The sequence below is a fragment of the Barbus barbus genome, assembly GCF_936440315.1.
Source record: "Barbus barbus genome assembly, chromosome: 8".
Lineage (NCBI taxonomy): Eukaryota > Metazoa > Chordata > Actinopteri > Cypriniformes > Cyprinidae > Barbus > Barbus barbus.
In genome coordinates, this window is record NC_136736.1 from 18,338,285 (window position 1) to 18,356,944 (window position 18,660).

At 39.6% G+C, this 18,660-nt stretch overlaps 1 protein-coding gene across 1 annotated transcript in view; it reads right to left on the reverse strand.

Annotated features, from left to right (window-relative positions):
- The window catches only part of dnajb14 (DnaJ heat shock protein family (Hsp40) member B14), a 98,306-nt gene that overhangs the window by 13,025 nt on the left and 66,621 nt on the right, over positions 1-18,660 (reverse strand). Inside the window, exons 5-6 of the mRNA XM_079423488.1 lie at positions 7,484-7,569; positions 3,083-3,192 (exon numbers count right to left, since the gene is read on the reverse strand). Of these exons, the coding sequence (XP_079279614.1) occupies positions 3,083-3,192; positions 7,484-7,569 (196 nt within the window). The remainder of the gene's footprint in view (positions 1-3,082; positions 3,193-7,483; positions 7,570-18,660) is intronic.

Below are 18,660 nucleotides of genomic sequence, written 5' to 3' on the forward strand. Positions count from 1 at the left end.
CAGTGCTCTCTCCACCCTCAATACCACGACTGAGGAGCCCTTGAGCAAGGCACCGAACCCCCAACTGCTCCCCGGGCGCCGCAGCATTAATGGCTGCCCGCTGCTCTGGGTGTGTGTTCACGGTGTGTGTGTGAAAATGACACACTTCCTGCTGCCAGTTGGTGGCGCTATAACTTTATAGTCACAATAGTCAGATGTATGTGATCGGCCTCATACAGCAAACAAACTACTGAAGTTTCATCAAAATCAGACAATATGTGCAACAGTTATTAGACACATCCTGTTTCTCATTTCTCGCCATACATTTGTTGCCTCGCCACAGCCAAACCGTTTGAGATATCAAAAATCCCTTCGCAATTTAGCATCCCTAATGTCTTGAGGTCATGCTGACCGAGATTGGTGCCCATCGGTTGGAAATGATAGGAGGAGTATATCAAATTCCAGAGCATGCACTTTTTACACAGCCCTGAATAGCCAACTTCCTGTTGGGCAGAGCCTATGACATGCAGTAAGAAAGTTGTTCGGCTCAATGAGATCTATATGTGTACCGAGTTTCATATGAATACGTGCAAGTATGTGTGAGATATACATCAAGTTTTCTGACTGTGTTCCTGGGGGTGCCATAGAGCCCCTGTACCACGCCCAGGTCCCAGCCTCTACGGCATCCTAATGACAGCAGATTCTAACTTGTGTGCCAATTTTCAAGTGTTTTTGAGCACGTTAAAGTCCCCAAAAAGCCCCGGATAGTCAGAAGAAAAAAGAAATCCTTAGGGGATCAATCAATCACTGATCTTGACTGAATAGCTTTCCTAACTTTAATGAGGATTAATCTATATTTTATTTATGAAAAGAAAACAATTGTTTTTAAACTTTTGATTTCAATTTCTGTACCTGAAATGTGTTCAGTTGTATTTATTTATGCTATTTCTAATTGATTTGTTTGTTCCAATTTTATTACTGATTGTTTACTTGTCTTTAACAATTTAATGTTTAAAATTAATATTAGTCTAGTTGTTTTTGTTGTGCTGTTTTTTTTTTTTTTGGTAAAACCATAGGCAAAAGTTCCTAAGTGTAAAGGGCCTAAGTGTTCTGTAGTATGCTTGCTCATGTTATTCAGCTGCAACAGAACACTTTGTAAAAAGACAGAATAAAGATGTTTGACATCTAAATGTTTGACTTAATTTTTTTATTGGACTTTTATCTTATTGGAATCTAAACTAGGAATCGATAAGAATTGGAATCAATAAGCAGAATCTGAATCGGAATTGGAATCGATCAAATTCAAACGATACTCAAACCTACGGATCAGGGAAGTTGGATGCTCAGTCCTTCTGGTGGCCCCACTCTGGAGGAACCTGATGTGGTTCCCAGAGTTGATTCAGCTGCTATCGGCAGCTCCTTGGCCAACACCGTTGAGACAGGACCTCCTCTCGCAAGCAAAGGGCATGATTTGGCATCCTCAGCCAGAGCTGTGGAGCCTTCATGTTTGGCCCCTCAACAGGAGCCTTCGCAGCTCCCTGTGAGTGTGACAAATATACCATTGTAGAGGCTAGCCACATGTCTACAAAATGCCTTTATGTCATTTAATAGTTAGTCTTCACTGACTGGTGTACAGCATGGAGCCTGGACTCATCCTCTTGTGACATGCCCCATGTGCTAAACTTTCTACAAGAGCTTTTGGATAAGGGTTGCACCCATTCCACGCTCAAAGACTATTTGGCAGCCATTGCTGCAAATCATTAAAACGTGCCCGAAAGTGCTCTCCACTTTCAGAGCTCAAGCTATTACCCTTCTAGCACTCCCCATTGAAGACAGTGAGCAGGGTCCCAATCCACTCTGCCCAGTACGGGCCCTTAGAGTGTATGTTGAGCGCTCTGGCCTGTTCAGACACTCAGCTCTATGTGTGCTTTGGAGGTCGCTGTAAAGGGCTGCTGGTTATGAAGCAGAGACCTCACAGAGATCTCACTGGATAATGGATGCTATAGCCTTGGCTAAATTTCATATTGCGATTAAAGTGACCAAAATGATCACAGTTTTTGTTATATATTGTTAAAATGAACTGGATAGGTAGTGCTTATGGAACAGCAGAAATAAAGCTGTTTCCTCTGTAACCTTTGTAAACAAAGCAGTGCTGCATTTATAAGTACTTCTTAAATACACATTTCAACCTAGATTTTTATTTATTTTTTATTTTACAATTATTTATTTATTTAAATGTATGATTTAATTATATTTAAATAATAGCTTTTCATTCAACTCACGAACCCCCTGAAATGTCCCCATTAAAAAGCCCCCCTGCTCTAGTGGGACCTGTGCTCACAGCCCAGGACTGTGCAGCTCAATTAGCATTGCCAGAAAAGACCTGAATTGGCAGGTCCACCATTGGTGCCCCATTCTTTTCACAAATGAGAGCAGGTTCACACTGAGCATGTGACAGATGTAAAACTCTCTGGAGATGCCATGGGGAACATTTAGCTGCCTGCAACATCATTTAGTATGACCCGTTCAGCAGTGGGCTACTGATGTCCTTGGAGGGTCACACAGACCTCCACATGCTAGCCAACAGCACCCTTACTGCTGTTAGGCACTGGTATAAAGTCTTCAGAGCCACTATCAGACCTTATGCTGGTGCAGCGGGCCCTGGGTTCCTCCTTGTACATGACAATGCCCAGCCTCATGTGGCCAGAGTGTGTAGACAGTTTCCGGATGATGAAGGCATTGATGCCATTGACTGGCCCTCACGTTCCCCAAACCTGGATCCAACTGAGAACTCTTGGGACATTATGTATCAGAGTATCTGAAGCCACCAAGTAGCACCACAGACTGTCCAAGATCTCAGTTATGCCCTGATTCAGGTCTGGCAGGAGATCCCCAGGACACCAGCTGCCATCTCATCAGGAGCATTTCTATACATTGTCAGGAGTGCATACAGGCAAGTGGAGGCCATAAACATTACTGACTTACATTATAAGTTATTGTTATAAACATTCATGCAAGCATATAACATGGCATTATTACACATGATCTAAAGTGTAGACTGTACGTAAGTGTGAGGCATGAATTATAAGGTATTTTCACATACGGTCTGGAGTACAGGCTATAAGGTGGTGTGGACACCAGCAGCTGGCTGAGGATTGAGACCAAGATCAGCACAACAATCGGCACCAGCTGAATAAACATGGAGAACCCACCCTGAAGAATAGACACCAGCATCAGTCATTATATGTCACCCTGAACTAAAAAAACAGTCATAAGGGTAAAATTTTTAAAACTGAGATTTATACTGAATAAATAAGCTTTCCATTGATGCATGGTTTGTTAGGATAGGATAATACTTAGATACAACTATTTGAAATAGATACAACTATTTGAAAATCTGGAATCTGAGGATGCAAAAAAAATAAATAAATCAAAACATTGAGAAAATCGCCTTTTAAAGTTGTCCAATTGTCCAATGCATATATTACTATTATAATTGATAAATTTACGGTAGGAAACTTACAAAATATCTTCATGGAACATGATCTTTACTTAATATCCTAATGAGTTTTGGCATTAAAAAAATCCTATAATTTTGACTCATAAAATGTATTGATGGCTATTGCTACAAATATACCCATGCTACTTATGACTGATTTTGTAGTCCAGGGTCACATTTGTGTGTTACTTTAAAACATGAATAACATAATGAAACATTAAAATAGGACTGGGTAAAAATACAGACTTTCAGATTAATTGTGATCTTTATTTAAACAATCCTGATGCTGAATCTTCAAATCAACTTTATGGCTAGTATCAGTGGCTGCATGAAAATATTTTTCTACAACACTTTTATGTCCTGCAGATATCACTTCACCCTGCTTACAGGATAACTCACTTGTGCGTAGACCCTGCTGTTAATTTTGTACAAAAAACTAAGCATGCAATGCAACCGTGTAGTACTATTTCTTGAACAAATTACGCTTGTACGTTGCTTAATGAATACTAAAAAGAGTTACTGGTTTGAATTAGTCTTTAACACTGCCCTGTGATATTTACCGTGTAAGCAGAAAGGGAATTTCTTCATATGTAATCAAATTGGACACTGAAATATATACAACACTTTTGAAATGGAATTAAATTGAATTGGGAAATGTGTATTGATACCCAGCCCTTTATTGAAACAACTCAAACAAAGCCTAGCATGACACATAGCTTTCAGTAAGAAAAATGAAATTATTCTAAGTAGAGATTTTCACACTGCATAAGCGCAAGTGATTGCTGTTCTAAACTTTTAACTTTTTGATTGCTTTTAACCCTGGGTTGAGGAAAGTTGCATACTTGTAATTTAGAATGTTTTTTGGCAAAACCTTTAACAAGGGTTATGAAACCCAGCTGACAAAACATTTGCAGTGTAAAACAATGCAGCTAGATGCTTAACAATAGATACTGAAGAGTGGGTGCCTCATTTGTGTCACTAGTCACAAAAACCTTGTATGTTGTATAAACAGTAGTTTCAACACTAAAGAAGAACTCTCAAATGGTGGTGGTGGAAAATGTGTCAGTTGAATTGAAGATACTCTTTTTTTAGCTTTACACTTAATTTCATTCAGGAATATTGAACAGCATCAAACATAGTAGAAGACAACCCATGATTTCTGTTAACCCAAGTTTTAGAATGATCTGGGGCCTGTACTATGAAGCTGGATTAGCTGGCTAGCCAGGTAAGTTTCAGTTTAGTTTGCACCAATCCTGGGTTTTAGATACCATTAAAGTGGCTTGGCTTTTAGCTGCGTTCTTTTCCATAGTAACTTACACTCCATGGCAAACCTGCAGGTTATGTTGTGGGTTAGAGATCTCAAACTGAAATTGGACCAATGAGATGTGAGCAAAGTGACACGTGTCTGATGCAAAAAAGTCACTCACCCAGTTTATCTTGCTGCAAATTAAAGGTCACTAGTACTAAAAAAACAAAACAAAAAACTATTTAATGTTATTTTATATGATTTGTATAATTATTATATGATTTATATTTTTATTAATCCATTACAATCAAGCAATTTTTGTTTAACAGTTATAAATATAAATCATTTATTTTAAATGAATATTAATATATACAGATCATATGTAATATAAATAAGCTGTAGAATCAATAATCACTTTAATTTTGTATAATCAATAGACACTTTAAAAATGACTACGTGACCTTGCATGGTCGATTCTCTATCGCTATATATTTTCAACTATATAAACTAACTTAACAAGTTTCACTTGTGACTGCACTGATATAGCAAGATAATTTCTTGTATTTGTCCTTTTTCATGAACAAGTACTTTTTTTCAGTGTAAATGCATTTCAATTTGTCATATTCTTCAATCTCTTAACCTTTAGCAAAACCTTTAACCTTTAGTTTTGAATCTCGCTGGGTCTCTCATGAGAAGTGGATCATACTTGCTCTGTGTTGCAAGGCATATGATTGGCTGTTTGCCTCTGATGTCACACATTCTTGTGCACATGATCCATAAACTCAGGATCAAAGCCTGAGTTAACAAATAAAGTTGATGATTAGTATCATGATACTAACAAAGCCCGATTGGAGTGGTTTGGTTTTGTCAACTTGAAACTAATCCTGTAACTCTGAATTTGTTCAACTACCATCATGGTACAGGCCCCTGGGGTTAACAAAAGGGTTTTTCACACTGCACTTTACTGTCATTCTAAACCCTGCTTTTAACCTTAAGTAAAAGTACTTTTTTTAAACTTGTAATTTAGAAGTGGGGTTAGCTCCGCTTTTCACCAAGGCTTTTGAAACCCTGCTCTGGAGCAGTTAGTTTTCTGTGCTATCACTGCATTGAGGTGCCAAACATCTACAGCGTGAAACATTTGAAATATGTCAAAAGTCCATTCAGAAAAATATGTGATAGTACAGTCTGAAATATATCATTTAATGATGTGCAATGCTAGAGCCATTATGCAAAAAGGTTGAGTGCTACGTTTATCCAATCAGTGATTCTGACACCACACATATGCATATATAAAAATGTTAACCCAGGGTTTAGAAATGTACAGTGAAATGTCAGCTTATAAATACTCAGTTAACCCAAAGTATTTTATGAGCAGTGTGAAATGTGAAGCATGATAACACATGATTCCTTTTACCTGGGGTGTAGAATGACCCAGGGTTTACTATCTTATGTGTGAAAAGCACCTAGTCTGTAATTAGAGTTAGCCACAGTCCTCAAATCTGATTGGTTAAGTAGCGTTCCAAGAGTGCTGATTTACAGTACTAGTCCAACAGCATTGGGACTTTTTTACCGTTTGTAGCACACAAACTATATTTGTGTGTTCCAGTAGTGGGGATGTTTCTGTTGCTCTTTCTGTAGATAAGTGATTGCCATTAAGTAAGCCATTAAATATTTTTGGTCCCACTTTATATTAGGTGGCCTAAACTACTATGTACTTACATTGAAATGAATTTATAATTACACTGTTGACCTATCTCTTATACCTCAACCCACCTTTAAACCTACCTATACCACCGAACCTGTCCCTAAACTTACCCGTATCCCACCTCAATAGCAGCAAAAGCATTTTACAATACAATATGACCACAATAAGTACATTGTACTTATTTTATGATGTATGTACATGGTAGTTAAGGCCACCTAATATAAAGTGTGACCATATTTTTTTTAACAGATTTGTTCAAAATATTATTCTGAACAAAACAAGGGACTAATTATGGATGGTACAATGGACAAATATGGTACATTCAGGAACAAAACACAACCGTGTTAATTCTGCAGTGGTGTTGTCTGGAGCTATTTTCGTTTGGCAAAGCAAAAACAGACAAATTGGCAAAATTGTGTCTAAAATGTACTTTGTTAATATTAACTTTTCTATTGAGCTGTATCACATTCGTGATATCACATTCACAATTGTTCTGATATTTGGGAAAAAAGCACTATATAACGTGTTTATATCTCACAATTACACACACAAGCAATACTGAATATTGGAATGGCCTTGTGCTGCAAGTCTTCACAGCTGTGCCAATTCAGTATTCGACTGTGATATTGTTTTTATGCAATAGTTCTATAAATAAGTAATTACTATAAAATAACTTCCATTCTGACTGGAATAGTGCCAACAAAATGACATAAATTGGCCAGTTCATATTTTTATTTTACAGCAACAAAATTATTGCAAATAATAGCTTAAGATTTATTAGGTTCGCATGTCACCAAGCAATACACAGACCAAAAGCTTTCTCAGGACTTCCCATTTTCTCACTAGTAAAGAGACAACACTCTCTTTGTGATTCTTGACAACACAAGAATCTTTGCACCACGCTGTATTCAGAAATAAACAAATACATTTCTGCCAACACAAGACACTCATACCAATACAAAAAATATCAGCACTTTTGGCAATACTGCTCAAACAAAATTTGAGGACCATGTTTTCATGAAGATCGAGCGAGAAAAAATATACATGTTCATACATCTCCCCTCTCCTCCGCTCTCTCTCTTCTGGTTTCATCCATATGGTGACTGTATGTTCTGCCATTAGTGAATTCATGTGTGTTCGCTGAAGAAACACAAAATCACATATTCAGTTCCCCACACACCTAACCAGATGTGACACATTAACATTACAATTGATAAGAGACATCTTTTCCATGTTTATCAGAGTTTTTGTCCTTTTCCACTACTGGAAATTTCCTAGTTTCTAGTATTAGTTTGGGGTAAACATTAGCTTTCCACCACACAAAATAATTCCATGTGGAAATTACACCTGAAACAAAACAGGAACCTTTTTTAAGGTTCAAAATCAGATATTGCACGAATCAAATCAAACCCATTATGCTGCTATTTGTGGTTGATTGTGTTGCGTCATACCTAATTTTTGAGTTCAGTCAAGCTTAAATTCCTGTCTGCTAAGACAGAGCTCCTGACCGCGCTTCACTTCCATCAAGAGGGTCGGGGACCTCCAAGCATTTTTGGGTGAGTGTAGAGTGCCTTGTGTTTGGACCTGGATAGTGGATGCCGTCACGTTGACGTACCATTTCCCAAGGCAAACCGTGCCCCCTGGGGGTAAGGGCTCATTCCACATGGAGTGTCGTCTCCTCCTTATGTGCTGGCACACGGCGCCTCTCTGGCAGACATCTGTAGAGCTGCGGGCTGGGCGACACTGAACACTTTTGCGACATTCTACCTTCTCCGCGTCGAGCCGGTTTCTTCCCATGTGTTGGATAATAGGTAATTAGCAAGAAGGACCAGTCGGTGTCACGCTTGCTGTGCCATTCCCCCTCACCTGGGGATGTGATCGCCTTTTTCCTCCTCCAGTAGAGTTCCCCAGACGGCGAACCCTGGTTGAGTATCCTCCAGCTACCCTGGCAGTCAGACTGGGCAGAGCATTCTGATTCCAGGCCCAGTGTCCCTGTACTGGGCTAGGTGTCCATATGGCTTGACTCCCTTTGTGCGATCCCATATGTGTATTCTTCCACGGTAAGGTTTCCCTCTTGGTGAACCCGTGTCTTCCCTTTGACTGACCATTCCGTCAGCCTCTGCTGGCAGTCGTTCCTTCCTGATTGCAGGTAGGATCTGCCTCAGAGTACCATTCCATATGTCTCCACATGATACCTCCCTACGGGTAAGGTTTGGCTTCCGTAGCATCCTTCCCTTGGAAGGCTCGCTTCCTCATCGTTATCGCCAAGCTGTAAACAACAAACCGGAAAGACTTGAAGCACCTTTCATGAAGGTTGAAATCCCTTCTCTTGAGAAAATATTTTCTGTGGTAGGAACAGCAGCATGGCTATCCCCAGCAGCGATGTACTCTCCTTTTTGGTCCCTGCAGGTGACAAGGTCAACGAATTTGCGTTGGGGCATTGGGAAGGTTACAACCCTTATGTAGCATTTGTCTGACACACGGCTGCTTGTCAAGATTTGTAGCGCCACAGGGTTGTGACGTGTTCAGGTTGTGGCGCTTTCCATGGACCCCTAATGTTGTCACAGCATAACTCGTAGTGACCGACAGATAGGGAACATCTTGGTTACATACATAACTCTTGTTCCGTGATGTAGGGGACGGAGACGTTATGTCCCCATGCCACAACCTCGAACCATCGCAGGTTGCAAGGGACATGTTCTCGCCTCCTCAGCGTAAAACCTGAATGAGTGGATGCACATGTCACCTCTTCATACCTCTTCATAGTTGCCTGGGAAGTCGTGGCCTAATGGTTAGAGAGTCGGACTTGTAATCCGAAGGTTGCGGGTTCGAGTCTCCTGCCGGCAGGAATTGTAGGTGGGGGGAGTGAATGTCCAGCGCTCTCTCCACCCTCAATACCACGATTGAGGTGCCCTTCAGCAAGGCACCGAACCCCCAACTGCTCCCCGGGCTCTGCAGCATAAAATGGCTGCCCACTGCTCTGGGTGTATGTTCACGGTGTGTGTGTGTTCACTGCTGTGTGTGTGCGCACGTTGGATGGGTTAAATGCAGAGCACGAATTCCGAGTATGGGTCACCATACTTGGCTGAATGTCACTTCACTTCACATATGCACAGGGAGTGGCTCAGCATGCAAAATCCACTAGCCAAATTTCATTGGAGTTTTCTCTTAAAATCAGAAATGATTGGGGCTCCTGAGTTAACCCCTAATGTCGTTACTACATAATGTCTCTGTTCTCTCCATCAGGGAACGAGGGTTACGTATGTAACCGATACGTTACTACAGGAACAGTAGCTTTCTTTCAGAATCATCCTGGGTCCAATTCAATTAATATTAAAATAAAGTTATGTTTTCATATATAGAAATTCTGTTCAGATGTTCTTCAAGAGATTGATAGCATATTGGGAATCTATTTGGACCTTGACCAATTGGTCTGTATTTTGGGGATTCTTTCATACAACACCTAGGGCTCTTCTAAGATTCAGTTGGTCAAAATTTTATTATTTACTGCCAGGCGCTGCATACTACTGCAATGGATTTCTGAAAAACCACAAACACAGACACAATGGACTGAGAGTGCATTGGACATTATACCATTTGAAGCGTTGTACCATTCGAATGCTGTTATTGCTTTACTTTTCTTCAAAAATGAAATAAAAAATAAAAATAAAAATAATATTATATATATATATATATATATATATATATATATATATATATATATATATATATATATATTAAAAAATTCACAAAAATGTAACCCTTCATTGGATATAAATGTAAAATGGGGGGCAATATCATTATGAAATAAATGTTCTTCTCTAATACACATTGGCCACAATTAACGGCACCCTTTTATTCAATACTTTTTAAAACCTCCATTTGCCAGTTTAACAACTCAAAATTTTCTCCTATAATGCCTGATGAGGTTAGAGAACACCTGACAAGAGATCAGAGACCATTCCTTCATCCAGAATCACTCCAGACCCTTTAGATTCCCAGCTCCACTTTGGTGCTTCTTCTCTTCAGTTCACCCCACTCATTTTCTATAAGGTTCAGGTCAGAAGACTGGAATGGCCATAGCAGAAGCTTGGTTTTGTGCTCAGTGACCCATTTTTGTGTTGTTTTTGAGGTTTGTGTTTGGACTATTGTACGGTTGGAAGATCCAAACATGGCCATTATAAGATTTCCAACAATCAGAGTCAGTCACTTATTGATTTTTTATCTGTTGGTATTTGATAGAATCCATGATGCCATGTGTCTAAACAAGATGTCCAGGAGGACCTCCAGCAGAAATATAGGCCTACAACATCACAAATACAGCAGTATATTTCATTGTACACATGGGGTACTTTTTATCCCTGTGTTCACCAAACCCATCTTGAGTGTTTGCTGCTAAAAAGCTATTTTTTTAGTTTCATCTGACCATAGAAGCCAGTCCCATTTGAAGTTCCAGTCGTGTCTGATAACTGAATATGCTGGAGTTTGTATTTGGATGAGCTAGGAGAATTTTTATTGAAACCCTCCCAAACAACATATGGTGATGTAGGTGCTGTTTGACAAGGTTTTCTGACCCTGAGACTCAACTATTTTCTGAAATTCTCCAGCTGTGGTCCTTGGAGAGTCTTTAGCCACTCAAACTCTCCTTCTCACCATGCATTAGGACGATATAGACACACATCCTCTTCCAGGCAGTTTCGTAACATATAATGTTGATTGGAAATTCTTAATTATTGCCCTGATGGTGGAAATGGGAATTTTCACTGCTCTAGCTCTTTTCTTAAAGCCACTTCACTAATTTGTGAAGGTCAATTATCTTTTACTGCACATCAGAAATATATTCTATGGTTTTTATCATTGTGATGGATGATTAAGGGAATTTGGGCTTTGTTTGCCCTCCTATTTATATTTCTGTGAAACAGGAAGCCATGGCTGAATAAATTCATGTTCATAATCACCCTGGAGTTCTCAAAATTGTGAATATGAATGGGAATTTGGGCTTTGTTTTCCCTCCTATTTATATTTCTGTGAAACAGGAAGCCATGGCTGAATAAATTCATGTTCATAATCACCCTGGAGTTCTCAAAATTGTGAATATGAATGGGAATATACTTCAGAGATATTTTAATCATAAGAATTTTTAGGGGTACCAATAATTGTGTCCAACTTGTATTTGAGAAAAACATTTATTTCATAATGATATTTCCCCCCATTTTAAATTCTTATTATCCAATGAAAAGCAAGATTTTTGTGATTTTTTTAAATAAAATATCAAAAGGATTAACAATGCAGATTAATTTTCACAGCCTTCTTTGATCATATTTATCAAGGGTGCCGATATTTCTGACCATGACTATATATACAGGTGCATCAAAAAAAAATTAGAATATCATGAAAAAGTTCATTTTTTGTAACTTATTTCAAAAAGTGAAACTTTCATATATTCTAGATATGATATTTACATGAAAAGTAAAATATTACAAATGTTTTTTTGTTCTAATTTTGATGATTAGAGCTTACAGCTCATGAAAGTAAAAAATCCAGTATCTCAAAATATATTTCCTAAGATCAATCAAAAAAAGGATTTGCAAAACAGAAAGGCTGAGTACCAAAACAAACTTGTAGCCAATCATCAGTAAGGAGCGTTCAATCATCATGATGCAGAGGAGAGAGCGTTCAGTGAACAGCCGAGCCAAGCATCAGAAAGATAGAGATGGCGGATAAAAAAAAACAAAAGAGGAAAACATCTGCGGAATGATAAGGCAAGAAGTAGGACCCGTGTAAATATTGGATCAGCTTTCCAGTGCTGGAGAGAACTCAAAGAGCAGACGGCCTCCGATCGGACACCGAGGTTGCTTTGTTTCTTCTCAATAGGTGAGTAACATTGTGTCTACACCGGACGTGCCGAGCCGCAACAGCTAAAGTCTGCCTACACTGGACGCAATAAATTGACCGTTGAAAATAATTTGAAAGTTGTGTCAGCACGTCATAAATAGAATGCGGCAGCAGTTTTCTGTCGGGATTTGTCGCGCCCCGCAGCATCCAGTGTAGACAGTATCACTGATTATAATGACTTCTATAGTGGGGTGTATGTGTATGTGTGGGGTGGAGCTATCAAAATAGGGGCAAGAACCTTTTGGGGTAGGGGCATGTTTGTTTTGGTGATTTCAAATATCAACATTGGCTTCCAGAAATCGCTTACCCTACCTTTAAAGTATGTTAATTTATGCACTCAATACTTGGTCGGGGCTCCTTTAGCACAAATTACAGCATCAGTTAGGTGTGCGATCAACCTGTAGCACTGCTGAGGCACTATTGAGCCTTCAGCTCATCTGTATTATTGGATTGACTGTTTCTAATCTTTCTCTTGAAAATATCCCATAGATTCCATATGGGGTTCAGGTCAGGCATGTTGGTTGGCCAGTCAAGCACAGTAATATCATGGTCAGCAAATCACTTGGAAGTAGTTTTGGTACTGTGGGCAGGTGCCAGAATCCTGCTGGAAAAGGAAATCAGCATCTCCGTAAAGCTTGTCAGCAGATGGAAGCATAAAGTGATCCAAAATCTCCTGGTAGACAGCTGCATTGACTTTGGACTTGATAAAACACATTGGACCAAATCCAGCAGACGTCACAGCACCCCAAATCATCACTGACTTCGGAAACTACACACTGGACTTCACGCAGCTTGGATTCTGTGCCTCTCTAGTCTTCCTCCAGACTCCAGACCTTGATTTCCAAATGAAATGCAAAATTTACTTTTATCTGAAAAGAGGACTTTGGACCACTGAGGAACAATCCAGTTCTTTTTCTCCTTAGCCCAGGTAAGATGCTTCTGACGTTGTTTCTGTTTCAGAAGTGGCTTGGTTGCCCTTTTCCTGAAGACGTCTGAGCATGGTGACTCTTGATGCACTGACTCCAGCTTCAGTCCACTCCTTGTGAAGCTCTCCTAAGTGTTTCAATCGGCTTTGCTTGACAGTATTCTCAAGTTTGCGAAAATGACAAAATGACAAGTCTCAAGTCATCCCTGTTGCTTGTGCACCTTTTCCTACCCAATTTCTTCCTTCCAGTCAACTTTGCATTTAATATGCTTTGATTCAGCACTCTGTAAACAGCCACCCAAAATTAAAACAAACAACAAAAAAAAAAACTTCTGAAATGTTTTACTTTACATGTAATGAATCGTTTACGAAATATATGAAAGTTTCACTTTTTGAAATAAGTTACAAAAAAAACATATTTCACCATATTCTAATAATTTTTTAGATGCACCTATATATATATATATATATATATATATATATATATATATATATATATATATACAGGTGCATCTAAATATATATATATACAGTTTTCCCCACTGTATATACATATATATATATATATATATATACAGTGGGGAAAACAAGTATTTGATACACTGCCTATATTTCAAGTTTTCCCACTTACAAAGAATGGAGAGATCTGTAAATTTCACCGTAGGTACACCTCAACTGTGAGACAGAATCTAAAAAAAAAAATCAGAAAATCACATGGTATGATTTTAAAATAATTAACTTCCATTTTATTGCATGAAATAAGTATTTGATCACCTACCAACCAGCAAAAATTCTGGCTCTTACAGACCTGCTAGTTTGTCTTTAAGTCCTCCTATCCTCCACTCATTACCTGTATTAATTGCACCTGTTTGAACTCGTTACCTGTATAAAAGACACCTGTTCACACACTCAATCAATCAGACTCCAACTTCTCCACTATGGGCAAGACCAAAGAGCTGTCTAAGGACACTAGGGACAAAATTGTAGACCTGCACAAGGCTGGGACGGGCTACAGGACAATAGGCAAACAGCTTGGTGAGAAGGCAACAACTGTTGGTGCAATTATTAGAAAATGGAATAAATTCAAGATGACTGTCAATCTCCCTCGGACTGGGGCTCCATGCAAGATCTCGCCTCGTGGAGTATCAATGATCCTGAGAAAGGTGAGGGATCAGCCTGGTCAATGACCTGAAGAGAGCTGGGACCACAGTCTCAACGGTTACCATTAGTAACACACTAACAGGTCCACCTGCTCAAGCCAGCACATGTCCAGGCCCGTCTGAAGTTTGCCAAAGACCATCTGGATGATCCAGAGGAGGCATGGGAGAAGGTCATGTGGTCAGATGAGACCAAAATATAACTTTTTGGTTTAAACTCTACTCGCCGTGTTTGGAGGAAGAAGAAGGATGAGTACAATCCCAAGAACACCACCCCAACCGTGAAGCATGGGGGTGGAAACATCATGCTTTGGGGGTGCTTTTCTGCAAAGGGGACAGGACGACTGCACCGTATTGAGGGGAGGATGGATGGGGCCATGTATCGCAAGATTTTAGGCAACAACCTCCTTCCCTCAGTAAGAGCATTGAAGATGGGTCATGGCTGGGTCTTCCAGCATGACAATGACCCCAAACACACAGCAAGGGCAACTAAGGAGTGGCTCCGTAAGAAGCATTTCAAGGTTCTGAAGTGGTCTAGCCAGTCTCCAGACCTGAACCTAATAGAAAATCTATGGAGGGAGCTGAAACTCCGTGTTGCCCAGCGACAGCCCCAAAACCTGAAAGATCTGGAGAAGACCTGTATGGAGGAGTGGGCCAAAATCCCTGCTGCAGTGTGTGCAAACCTGGTCAAGAACTACAGGAAACGTCTGACCTCTGTAATTGCAATTTGTTTCTGTACCAAATATTAAGTTCTATTTGTCTATTGTATCAAATACTTATTTCATGCAATAAAATGGAAATGAATTATTCAAAAATCTCACAGTTGAGATGTACCTATGATGAAAATGACAGATCTCTCCATTCTTTGTAAGTGGGAAAACTTGAAAAATCGTCAGTGTATCAAATACTTATTTGCCCCACTGTATATATATATATATACAGTACATACACACATACATACATACACTCACTGGCCACTTTATTAGGTACACCTTGCTAGTACCGGGTTGGACCCCCTTTTGCCTTCAGAACTGCTTTAATTCTTCGTGGCATAGATTCAACAAGGTGTTGGAAACATTCCTCAGAGATTTTGGTCCATATTGACATGATAGCATCACGCAGTTGCTGCAGATTTGTTGGCTGCCGTGTTGTGCGTTCAGAGATGGTATTCTGCATACCTTGGTTGTAACGAGTGATTATTTGAGTCACTGTTGCCTTTCTATCATCTCTAAACAGTCTGCCCATTCTCCTCTGACCTCTGACATGAAAATCCCAGTAGATCAGCCATTTTTGAAATACTCAGACCAGCCTGTCTAGCACTAACAACCATTCCACATTCAAAGTTACTTAAATCTCCTTTCTTCCCCATTCTGATGCTCGGAGAGAGCTGTGTGCTTAGCTGAGCGCATCTCAGGGTCTGCTCTCCCCTCTCTGCAGGACATACCTCAAACGCTGCAAAAATAGAGCTGTCAAAATCATCAAGGACTCAAATCATCCTGGTAACCGACTATTCACTTTGCTTCCATCTGGTAAACGCTTCCGTAGCCTGATGGCAAAAACCGAGAGACTTAGGAGGAGCTTCTTCCCCCAGGCCATCAGGCTCCTAAACTCTAACTCTGTGTCATAACATCACCTGACTCCATGTAAATATCACTATATCAATAAGCTATTCATAATTTTTCTCTACCTCATATTGCTGCTATTTAAATACCCTGTACAACTTTTTTTTGCACATTCCTGTTATATTATTATTTATGTCAACAACATACTGACCTGCACATTTATATTTATATTTTTTTATCTCTTATTTTATTTTATTCTTTTATTTTTTCTACTTTTCTTTTTCTTAATATTTGTATACTATATAATTGCACTGTCCTTGGAGCGGACCTGGCTTACATTTCACTGCTGGTTATACTCTGTATAATTGTGTATGTGATGAATAAAAATCTTGAATCTTGGTTTGAACTTCAGCAAGTCGTCTTCACCACATCTAGATGCCTAAATGCATTGAGTTGCTGCCATATGATTGGCTGATTAGCAATTTGTGTTACCAAGCAATTGAACAGGTTTACCAAATAAAGTGGCCGGTGAGTGTATATACATACATATATATATATATATATTTATATATACACACACACACACATATAATATATATATATATATATATATATATATATATATATATACTGATGGGAGTGGGTGTGTGAGAGAGGAGGGGCGCTGAAACAGCCAGGGCTGGCAGCGTGTGATGATGCGCACCTGATCAGAATGCCTCATCACCGCCGCTGTTTAAATGCCGAGGCCCCTCCTCTCTCACACACCCATATATACAGGTCCTTCTCAAAAAATTAGCATATTGTGATAAAGTTCATTATTTTCTGTAATGTACTGATAAACATTAGACTTTCATATATTTTAGATTCATTACAACACAACTGAAGTAGTTCAAGCCTTTTATTGTTTTAATATTGATGATTTTGGCATACAGCTCATGAAAACCCAAAATTCCTATCTCAAAAAATTAGCATATCATGAAAAGGTTCTCTAAACGAGCTATTAACCTAATCATCTGAATCAACTAATTAACTCTAAACACCTGCAAAAGATTCCTGAGGCTTTTAAAAACTCGTAGCCTGTTTCATTACTCAAAACCGCAATCATGGGTAAGACTGCCGACCTGACTGCTGTCCAGAAGGCCATCATTGACACCCTCAAGCAAGAGGGTAAGACACAGAAAGAAATTTCTGAACGAATAGGCTGTTCCCAGAGTGCTGTATCAAGGCACCTCAGTGGGAAGTCTGTGGGAAGGAAAAAGTGTGGCAGAAAACGCAGCACAACGAGAAGAGGTGACCGGACCCTGAGGAAGATTGTGGAGAAGGACCGATTCCAGACCTTGGGGGACCTGCGGAAGCAGTGGACTGAGTCTGGAGTAGAAACATCCAGAGTCACCGTGTACAGGCGTGTGCAGGAAATGGGCTACAGAGAAGCAGCACTGGACTGTTGCTCAGTGGTCTAAAGTACTTTTTTCGGATGAAAGCAAATTTTGCATGTCATTCGGAAATCAAGGTGCCAGAGTCTGGAGGAAGACTGGGGAGAGGGAAATGCCAAAATGCCTGAAGTCCAGTGTCAAGTACCCACAGTCAGTGATGCTGGTGTTGGTCCACTGTGTTTTATCAAGGGCAGGGTCAATGCAGCTAGCTATCAGGAGATTTTGGAGCACTTCATGCTTCCATCTGCTGAAAAGCTTTATGGAGATGAAGATTTCATTTTTCATCACGACCTGGCACCTGCTCACAGTGCCAAAACCACTGGTAAATGGTTTACTGACCATGGTATTACTGTGCTCAATTGGCCTGCCAACTCTCCTGACCTGAACCCCATAGAGAATCTGTGGGATATTGTGAAGAGAAAGTTGAGAGACGCAAGACCCAACACTCTGGGTGAGCTTAAGGCCGCTATCGAAGCATCCTGGGCCTCCATAACACCTCAGCAGTGCCACAGGCTGATTGCCTCCATGCCACGCCGCATTGAAGCAGTCATTTCTGCAAAAGGATTCCCGACCAAGTATTGAGTGCATAACTGAACATAATTATTATTTGAAGGTTGACTTTTTTTGTATTAAAAACACATTTCTTTTATTGGTCGGATGAAATATGCAAATTTTTTGAGATAGGAATTTTGGGTTTTCATGAGCTGTATGCCAAAATCATCAATATTAAAACAATAAAAGGCTTGAACTACTTCAGTTGTGTTGTAATGAATCTAAAATATATGAAAGTCTAATGTTCATCAGTACATTACAGAAAATAATGAACTTTATCACAATATGCAAATTTTTTTGAGAAGGACCTGTATATAAGCGCTATCAAAATTAGCGCGTTAACGCAGGCGATTAATTTTTTCAGTTTAACACCCGTTTCACACCGCAAGCGTGAGCAGCGCATATTTTCTTTGCTGTACAGATTAACAAATGCGTGCATTCACACCGGGAGCAGCGCGTGAGCGTCAAGCAGGAGCGTCGCGTGAGCAGCATTCACGATCGTTTCGGCGCCGAGTCTATTTTTGCTGCGACGCTTACGCTGAATTAAAGTAACAGTGCATTGTTCTTGATCAAAATTGATCCGATTAACATTAAAAATAACAAATTTCACCATAAAATCATGTAAGTGATGTGTTTCATGTTTCACAATCACCATATGAAAAAATAAAAAGCACAAAAACATCACTTCCACAAATTTTTGTCTAAAC